This window comes from Triticum dicoccoides, chromosome 1B (genome assembly GCF_002162155.2).
Source record: "Triticum dicoccoides isolate Atlit2015 ecotype Zavitan chromosome 1B, WEW_v2.0, whole genome shotgun sequence".
Lineage (NCBI taxonomy): Eukaryota > Viridiplantae > Streptophyta > Magnoliopsida > Poales > Poaceae > Triticum > Triticum dicoccoides.
In genome coordinates, this window is record NC_041381.1 from 613,460,314 (window position 1) to 613,470,842 (window position 10,529).

The 10,529-nt window shown below is 39.8% G+C and overlaps 1 protein-coding gene and 1 long non-coding RNA gene across 2 annotated transcripts in view; both read right to left on the minus strand.

The window, feature by feature from the left end:
* LOC119349121 (protein LIKE COV 1-like) overlaps nucleotides 1-7,291 on the minus strand; it is a 47,448-nt gene extending 40,157 nt beyond the window's left edge. Inside the window, exons 1-3 of the mRNA XM_037617134.1 lie at nucleotides 7,187-7,291; nucleotides 6,610-6,777; nucleotides 6,441-6,538 (exon numbers count right to left, since the gene is read on the minus strand). Of these exons, the coding sequence (XP_037473031.1) occupies nucleotides 6,441-6,538; nucleotides 6,610-6,727 (216 nt within the window). The 5' untranslated portion in view covers nucleotides 6,728-6,777; nucleotides 7,187-7,291. The remainder of the gene's footprint in view (nucleotides 1-6,440; nucleotides 6,539-6,609; nucleotides 6,778-7,186) is intronic.
* On the minus strand, nucleotides 5,402-6,089 carry LOC119349122. Its single transcript, XR_005169255.1, has 2 exons — nucleotides 5,974-6,089; nucleotides 5,402-5,879 (listed from the first exon to the last, which is right to left on the minus strand). It is a non-coding gene; the product is annotated as an uncharacterized LOC119349122 (long non-coding RNA).
* Nucleotides 7,292-10,529: the final 3,238 nt, after the last annotated feature.

Genomic DNA, 10,529 nt, shown 5'->3' on the forward strand with positions numbered 1-10,529 from the left:
GCATTGCATCCATCTTGATCTTGTGATCATCGACGACATCCGCAACATGCAACTCCAATATCATCTTCTCCTCCTCAATTTTTTTTATTTTTTCCTTCAAGAAATTGTTTTCTTCTTCAACTAAATTTAACCTCTCGACAATAGGGTCGGTTGGAATTTCTAGTTCACATACCTCCTAGATAAATAAAATCCATGTCACGTTGGTTGGTGATAACCCACAAGTGTAGGGGATCGCAACAACTTTCGAGGGTAGTGTATTCAACCCAAATTTATTGATTTGACACAAGGGGAGCCAAAGAATATTCTTAAGTATTAGCAGTTGAGTTGTCAATTCAACCACACCTGGATAACTTAGTACCTGCAGTAAGGTATTTAGTAGCAAAGTAATATGATAGTAATGGTAACAGTGGCAAAAGTAAAGATAGCAGTATTGTAATGATTGTAACTATAGCAACGGAAAAGTAAATAAGCGAAGTACAATATGTGAAAAGCTCGTAGGCATTGGATCAGTGATGGATAATTATGTCGGATGCGATTCCTTATGTAATAGTTATAACATAGGGTGACACAGAACTAGCTCCAGTTCATCAATGTAATGTAGGCATGTATTCCGAATATAGTCATATGTGCTTATGAAAAAGAACTTGCATGACATATTTTGTCCTACCCTCCCATTTGTAGTGGGGTCCTAGTGGAAACTAAGGGATATTAATGCCTCCTTTTAATAGAGTACCGGACCAAAGCATTAACACATAGTGAATACATGAACTCCTCAAACTACACATATTAGGTGACTATAGACTTGCAAGATAGGATCAAGAACTCACATATATTCATGAAAACATAATAGGTTCAGATCTGAAATCATGGCACTCGGGCCCTAGTGACAAGCATTAAGCATAGCAAAGTCATAGCAACATCAATCTCAGAACATAGTGGATACTCGGGATCAAATCATAACAAAACTAACTCGATTATATGGTAAATCTCATCTAACCCATCACCGTCCAGCAAGCCTACGATGGAATTACTCACGCACGGCGGTGAGCATCATGAAATTGGTGATGGAGGACGGTTGATCACGATGACGACGACGAATCCCCCTCTCCGGAGCCCCGAACGGACTCCAGATCAGCCCTCCTCAGAGAGATTAGGGCTTGACGGCAGCTCCGTATCGTAAAACGCAATGAAACTTCCTCTCTGATTTTTTCTCTCCACGAAACGGAATATATGGAGTTGGAGTTGAGGTAAGTGGAGCATCAGGGGCCCACGAGACAGGGGGCGCGCCCCCCACCCTCATGGACAGGGTGTGGGCCTCCCGGCCTTCATCTTTTGCCAGTATTTTTTATATTTTCCAAAAGTTATCTCCGTGGATTTTCAGGTAATTCTGAGAAATTTTGTTTTCTGCACAATAAACAACACCATGTCCGTTCTGCTGAAAACAACGTCAGTCCAGGTTAGTTTCATTCAAATCATGCAAGTTAGAGTCTAAAACAAGGGCAAAAAGTGTTTGGAAAAGTAGATACGTTGGAGACGTATCAGTCGACATAATTGTCATAAACAATAAATGAACCAAATAGTTATAAAGATAATATATACCACATCCGAATCATAGACATGACGAGGGCATACCAAAACCATCGCACTAAATAATAAGAAGCAATAATAAAAGTAAGAAAATTATACAAGTATCTATCTAAACATACAAGTAAGATTTATTTTTCTTTCAGAAAGAAGATAAGAACAAGAGGCTCACCATAGTGGTGCCGGCGAAGAGATCGGCGTGGGCGATCGACAGCGGTGAACACGGGGACGGGACGTGATGGACCGCTAAACCTAGACAAAATATTGAGGAAAATGGAGCTTGGAGGTCGAGCTTGGAGAGGAGAAAGATTAAGTAGTGTGGCTCGGGCATTCCATCAAACACCTCATGTGCATAGGAGGTGAGCTAGAGCACCATAAAGCTCTCCAACAGCCGGCCAGAAAAACAGAGCAGTGGAGTGCTCTGCTCGCGGGCGAGGGGGTACATATAGGCAACTCATTGGTCCTGGTTCGTGGCTGGAACCAGGACTAAAGACCACCCTTTGGTCCCGGTTCAGGACACCAACCGGGACCAAATGGTGGTGGGACAGGATCGAGGCCCATTGGTCTCGGTTCGTCCCACCAACCGGGACCAAAGGGGGCAGACGAATCGGGACCAATGCCCCCACGAGGCCCGGCAGGCCCCCTGGCCTCACGAATCGGGACCAATGCCCTCATGGGTCCCGGTTCGTGACTGAACCGGGACTAATGGGCTTACCTGGCCTGAACGAAAGCCCTGTTTTCTACTAGTGATACTAGAGATTTGAGTGCCGACATCAGTGGCGGAGTCAGCACTTAGCGACCCGGGGCAGCCGCCTGGGATCGCCGCTGCTGCTAGCTTGAGTGAAGTCTTTGGCGGCAAGCACGTCCTACGCGTTGAACAATAGTGAAGCCAAGATCATGCGCATGACAACCATGGTTCTGAAAGCCATGGAACGAACTGATGAATGCAGTGCCAAACCAAGTGCCTGCACATGCATATTTTACATCCTACCGTGATGGTGTGTAGCAGCCTAGCAGGTGCAGGTCAATATGTAGTGTAGACCGGTCAGACATTGAGAAATGTCGTCAAATTTGTTCACTGAGATATGAGAATGCTTGGGTTTGTCGCCTCCAGCGTGAGATTGTGCAAAGTTCATCGCATCAGCTAATCGTTCCAGCAGATTGTGCAAAGTTTATCATATCAACTGATTGTTCCAACAAGTCTTTCAAAGTCAGGGTTCCAGTTCCACCATTGTTGGTCTACTGTCTACTATCGCATGACCAATAGGAGGTTTGGTTAGTCCAGGAATTGACGGTAACACATCTCAGTCAGGCATTGTTTTCTTTTACAGCAAGGCACCTCAGTCAGACATCATAGATGCCGAAAGCTAATTTGGAATCCCAAACAGCCAGAGGAAAAAGATTAAACAATAGTCCAAGCCAATTGTACAAAATCCATCGGATCAACAACGCGTGTGAGGCGGCTAATTTTACTTAATTATAGATCCTTCAATCCTCAGGCGTGACAGATTGCTAGTGCATCGCGCTCAGGATCTCGTTTGCCGAACTGGTGTGATATGTGTTGAATACTTGATAAGACAAGTTTGTTTGCCTCAGATTCTGCTAGCTCCATCGTGGTCTGTGTGGATTGCATGCGAATGCGGATGTGAATCCAGAGTTGACAAAATCTGGGGCACTGACATAGCAACAGATACAACGATCTCTGTGAAACAGCGTGGAAATATGTCAAGCATCTTTCATGTGTTTTCAAGCAGATTATTGAATAAGATACCTATAGGAGAATTTAGGAATTACCAATGCCTTCACACACAGAAAGGTTAGGCCTTATGACATCCTTTGAGTTCACCACGAAAGATACATAGTAAATGTCCTCTTGACCAGAATAGCTCTGTTATAATAACATAATGACGGGATATTATACATTGAGGAGGCAAAGCTACACCTTAATGAGAACAAACAATAGAAAGGTTCATTTGAAGTATTTTGTAAGTATTCCTTTCCATCCTGTACAAGGTGAACTAGTCAAATTTGTTGATGCTGAAAGCTAAGTGGTACTCCGAACATTCAGAAGAACAAAATTAAACAATAGTAAAAAAATATACAATTACAACTACAAAGTATCTATGGTGGTGCAAAGTATAAGCCACTTATACAAATTGCATCAGATAAGCAATGCGTGTGAGTCACCTACTTCTAGTTAATTGCACATCCTTTTGATCCTCGGGCGCGACAAATCGCTAATACATTGTGTTCACGATCTTGTTTGGCCCAATCGTGTGGTATGTGTTCAAAGTTCCATTTGTTATTGATGAACAAATATGCAACTAGCTTTCCCTGGTTTCTGTTCGTTCTCCTATGACATGCTTGGATTGTATGTGGATGTTGGTCTAGGGTTGACAAAATCCAAGGCATCGACATAGCACCATATACAACAAGCTTTGCGAAACATTGTAGAAATATGTCAACGCCTTTTTCACATGATTCTAAAGAAAATTATCAAATAAGGTACCGAGATGAGAGTTTATGAAGGAGTGTCCGAGACCTTTGTGGTGTGTGCCTCTCAGGTGTGTAGCAATGTTAGCACAAAAAGATTCAACTAATGTGGCTGAGGCATACACAGGCTAAGAAACCTTACAGAATGAGGCTACGGTGATTTATGATATTGCGTGGCGTTAGCTGGACTTATCGGGGAGGTGGAGTTCATCTTTACCAAGGGAACTGAATGGAGCGACACCCATGATTGTCAAGTCTTGCTTTTATAATCAACTTTCGTGTAATAGAGTTGATGAACCACCTAGTATTTGATATCAATAAAGCTAGCAGTGATGATCTTCCCTAAGAAAAAGACTCTGGACGTCCTTGGTGGATGAGAGACAATGAAAGCCGGTGTGCTTTTTAACATTTATTAAGAGTAGATTACCTTATCTCTAGAAACTTCATGTGTGGTAACTTGTTACAAGGTAGTAAGATTTCAACTTTTGTAAGCCACATAGTACTATACACCACTCTATGTGAAAATCTGAATTAGTAGCTATGCGGATACTTTTGGTACGACGAGTAAAGCCGCACCTACTAGTTACATTTGTATATGTTTGCTCTTTATAAATACAATAAGATGTGAGTGGTGACATGACCCTGTAGCCAGGCAAACAAATATAGATTGGTTCCTTGTTTGCTCGTACAACTTCATATATTTGAGTAAACAAAACTTTGCCGCAATTGCTATTCTGAAGCTTTAGGAATGAGCGGCATTGGGAAAAATAATTCAACGGGTGAAGCAATACTCAATGCACAAACTGAAACAATAGCTACCCGGAACAGTCTTGGTACAACGGGTATACTCAGACACACTAGTTCATCAGGATAGCCTTGTCCTATTTATGTATGCTAAAGATTTGAGTGCTGGCATCAGTGGCGGAGCCAGTTCCCGGCGACCCGAGCCAGCTGGTTGGGCTCACCGCTGCCGCTGGTTTGAGCCAAGTCTCTGGCAGCAACCAACATATTTTTAGTCCTACCAAGCTGGTGTGTAGCAGGAGTAGCTCAGTGTAGCTTACAGCAGTAAACGAAACCACACACAGAAACAATAGAAATGTCGTCAAATGTATCCGTGGAGAAATGAGAATGCTTGGGTTGGTCGCCACCAGCGTACTGTGCAGAGTTGATCACATCAGCTAATTGTTCCAGCAGATTGTGTAAAGTTTATCATATCACTATTGTTCCAGCAGGTGTTTCAAAGTCAAGGTTCTAGTCCCACCATTGTTGGTCCAGTGTCTACTATCACCTGATCTAGGAGGTTAATTAGTCCAAGAATTCAAGGTAAGACAACTCAGGCAGGCATCGTTTTCTTTTACAGTAAGGCACCTCAGTCAGACATTGTTGATGCCGAAAGCTAATTTGGACTCCGAAACAACCGGAAGAAAACAATTGAACAACCGTAAGAAAATATAAGTATGGCTAGGAAGCATCTGGGGCGGCATTACAAAGACAAAGTCCAAGCCAATTGTACAAAATCCATCGAATCGACAATGCGTGTGAGTTACCTACTTCTACTTAATTACAAGATCCTTTGATCCTCAGGCGTGACAGATTGCTAGTGCATCACGCTCAGGATCTTGTTCGCCGCACTGGTGTGATCTGTGTTGAGAGTTTTACACTTGATATCGACGAACAGGTATATAGTTTGCCTCAGCTTCTGCTCGCTCCACCTCGGTCTGTGTGGATTGCATGCAGATCTGGATGTGGATCCAGGGTCGACAAAATCTGGGGCATTGACATACCACCAGACACAACGATCTCTGCCAAACGACACAGAAATATGTCAGCGCCTTTTCACATGTTTTGGAGCAGATTAACAGATAAGATAACGAGAGGATAGAGTTTAGGAGTTACCAATGCCTTCACGCACAGAAAGATTAGGCCTTATCACATCCTTCGAGTTCACCATGAAGATATCACCAATGTAGAGATGGTTGGTCGGCACATAGACACAGTAAAGGTCCTCTTGACCAAAATAGCTCTGTTATGACGTAACGAAGGGATATTACACATTCAGATTAGTCTAAGCTATAGCTTAAATCAGAGCAAAAAACAGAATGGTTTGCAAAAGAAGCATTTATCATCATTTTGAATATTCCAAAAATATTCGTTTCCATCGTTTACAAGGTGAGTTGGTCAAATTTTGTGGTAAAACTGAATTTCAACATTCAACCATGCAAGGGTTCATGCCAGCGACTAAGATTACAAGGCAACATAACTGCATACTGAGCATAGAGAAAAATCATGAAAAATATATGTAAACCTGGTATAACAGTGAAAATCATTGGGAACTCGGTATAACAGTGAAGATTATAGTAAACCTGGAGCGAGACTGATGAGGTAATGAATCCAAATGCATATTCCCCAATACGAGGATGTCGTATGATGACTGCCTCCTTCAATGCCTGTTTGTTTTGATCTGTAAAAAGAAACAAAAGTTAGTGCATAAGCTACTCTGCAGATTGAACATCATGATAACTGTGAATTTACCTGGCGATATAGCAGCACTAATTTGCTTGGATGCATTGTAGATGTGGCGCACAAGTGGCATGCGCTTGAGGATCCATTCACCAATGCCAAGAACAGATGTTCCAACCCAATATGACATGAAGACCCCAACGAAAAATATGAAAGTAACAGAAGTGATGAAGCCAAGACCTGGAGATTCAAATGAGTACAGTGGGAAAATAAGCTGGATAGGAAGTAAGCATCCTTCTTAGCAATGAATAAGTTACAAAATAATAACTGATTTCAACTACTCAGTTTCATGTCATGTTTCACACATTTTTTGTACAGAAATTTAAGAATCTAATGACACGATAAACTAGAACTTAAAACAATTATCAAATTATGCACCTAATTTCTAGGTTCAGCATACGAATTATGCAGACTGTATAATACACAGCAACAGACAATAACATATAATATAATAATAACACTACAGGATCAAACCCCAAAGTGGAAACAGGATGAAGGCAGTCATTTATTGAAGAAACTACAACATGACATCAAACCATCGAAGAAATTTGATATTTCAATACCAAAAGAAGCGGAGTAGTTTGCATACCAAAAATGTTGATACCCAATTGTGCATAGATTGGACAGAAGAATCCATCAACAAAATGAATGAACCACCAGGTGAAGTAGAATGTTATCACTATGGGGAAGAGAATCACACTGGCATTTTCTCAGAAAAGAACATCAAAACAGCATCAGTGCTTACGTGAAAATAAAATTTATATAACAGACGCAGGACAGCTGGTAATGGCTGGTGTGAATATTTACTGGTTATCGCAGAATAAGGATGCAACTTCGAGTAAGATTTATTATGTCCAGTCAGTATTTGTAATAAATTTGGAGCACATTATGAAATTACGAATACATTAAAAAATGAGAACAAAAATCAAAATTCTGATTTTTGTTTAAATGTTCACATAAGCAAATTCCAAGGGAAACATAAAATCAGAGAAGAAACAAAGATGTGAAAAGTAGAGAAAAAACTATAGCTGAAAAAAATATGACAAATCGGTTTAGGAACCTTTTATATACTCTAGTTCCCAAAACGAGCCAGGAACCTTCCAGAAGATTCACAATATTGTGGCTCGAACGCTCAAATGGGCCGGCCCATTCAACGATTGTGTGTGTGATTGCCCAGTTTTTTGCCACAACATGTGGCAAATAGGAAATTCCGTACGTTTGGGGAGTAATGTCAAATAGACGGCAGCATGCACAGAAGGTCGCCTGACTGAGCCACCCCATTGTCGCGCGCGGAAATAAGAAAAAAGTCACTGAAAAAAGAATGGTAGTGCATGGGGTCGAACAATGTAACTCCCACTGCTGACCACTTGTCGCTAGCCACACGAGCTAAAAGGCTTCCATTCAAACTAGGTAACACGGACTATAAGAACCATCCATCAGCGACCAGTTTACTGTAGAGAACCAGTCTTTTTCACAATATTTAATTTTATTTTTTTTCTATTTGCTATTTATCTCTTTTTTCATTTTGTGTTTTAATTTAATTTTTTATTTTTCAAAAACTGCTCATGCTTTCAAAAATTTGTTCATAAAATACAAATATTAGCATTTTAAAAATTGTATGATTTTTTAAAATGTTCATGCCTTCCAAAATTTCTCAGAATGCCAAAACACAAATGTTTTCTAAAAAGAGCGAACAAAAATTTGAAAGCACGTTAAAAGCCCAAAAAGCCCCGTTTGGAAGCACCTTCTTTTTGATAAATTTTGCATTTTCTGGAGTTTCTTGCTTAAAAAAGGCCTATAAATGGCCAGACATGTCAAAAATCATTCAAACATGGATGGATGCCTACCAAGGCATGCCAACCTGCTTGTAAAAGTTAGGGTCACTTATTCATATATCAAAACATACCACCAGTTGGGGTGCATCCATGGGCATGTAGTTTTTCCTAATTTGAATGTTAATTGCAATTTCTATCATTATCAATCAACATGAACAAAATTGTGTGTGAAACTTTTACAAGGTTGAACACTTTTTCAAAAATTGTTGACAAATCTAAATAGTTGATGAAAAATTTGTACACAATCAGAAAACTACGTACATTTTAAAATCTATGAAAGTTACTAAAAAGATAATATTTCTTAAATTTGTGAACAAAAACTATACTGAAATTCTAGAACATTTTTTAAAATTGCAAAGAATATTTGAAAATAAGAACAAAATTTTCAACTTTTTGAACATATTTCAAAAAGATAATAAATTTTTAAAAGGAGAAAAATAAATTACCAAGAGAAAGAAAAATGAAAAAATAGAAAAATATGCTTAAGCCCTGGTACTAGGCGACATCATCGCTCCTGTCGGGCTCCTGCTGGGAGAAAACCTTATTTGACATTTATTGGGTCAAACAATCGTTGTTTCTCACAAACCCTACTGATACGAGTGAACATGGGCCAAACCGTTTTAATTTTTTGTTGCATATGGACATGCTTGGTTTGGGAACCTTCTAGATGGTTCCAGGTCGATTTTTACCGGTTTGGATACCTTCTAGAAGGTTCATGAATCCATTTTCTTGTCTTTTTCTTATTTTCTTCCTTTTAAAAAACGTAAAGTTCAACAAAGTTCAATGTACTTATTTGTTCATATTTTCCAAAAATGTTTGAATATTTCAAATAATGGTCTCGTTTCAACAAAGTTAAGAGTTTCAAAATTGTTTGTGTTTTGAAAAATTGTTTGGAATTTCATTTTTTCTCAATTTTCATAATTGTTTAGAGTTTCAAAATTTGTTCCACTTTTCGAAGAAAATTGTTTGCATTTGTTTCATGTTTAAAAAAAGTCGCATTCAAAATTCTGAACAATATTAAAATTATTATGTTCAATTTTGTTTCACATTAAAATAATTCACATTTAAAATTCCTTAAAAACTTTAAATCTGTGGCTGTTCATACTACCTCCGTTTGGGATTTGAAGGCTAGCTAGCCGAAGTGGCAGTACCAAGAAATTCACAATGGTTAATTTATAGCATTGGGTAGAGCTGTAATTTTGGGAGGCAGTTAATGCCAATGGCTCAAGAAACGATTGCCTTGTATGCATTGGCTCATCTTTTTTTTTGAGTGGATGCATTGGCGGCAAGCACGTCCTATGCGTTGAACAATAGTGAAGCCAAGATCATGCACATGACAAGCATGGTTCTGAAAGCCATGGAACGAACTGATGAATGCAGTGCCAAAACAAGTGCCTGCACATGCACATTTTACATCCTACTGTGATGTTGTGTAGCAGCCTAGTAGGAGCAGGTAAGTATGTAGTGTAGACCGGTCGGACCCAGCTAGCGAACCGTCGCACGCGAAAATGATAGAAATGTTGTCAAATTTGTCCATTGAAAAATTAGAATGCTTGGGTTGGTCGCCTCCAGCTTCAGATCGTGCAAAGTGTATCACTTCAGCTAATTGTTCCAGCAGATTGTGCAAAGTTTGTCAAATCAGCTAATTGTTCCAGCAAGTCTTTCAAAGTCAGGGTTCCAGTTCCACCATTGTCTGTCTACTATCGCCAGACCAATAGGAGGTTTGGTTATTCCAAGAATTGAAGGTAACACACCTCAGGCATGCATTGTTTTCTTTTACAGCAAGGCACCTTAGTCAGACATCGTCGATGCCGAAAATTAATTTGGGCTCCCAAACAGCAGGAAGAAAATGATTTAACAACATTAAGAAGCATCAGGGGCGGTGGTACAAAGACAAAGTCCAAGCCAATTGTACAAAATCCATCGGATCAGCAATGCGTGTGAGTCAATGTTAGACTAAGTATATATTAGATATACATGTTCTAACACAACTTGTATTTGTACGGTTCCCTCTTATAAATATATGACAGCCGTACCCACCAAGGGTATCAAGCATTGTTTCAAACCCTAATACGTCTAACATGGTATCAGACGACG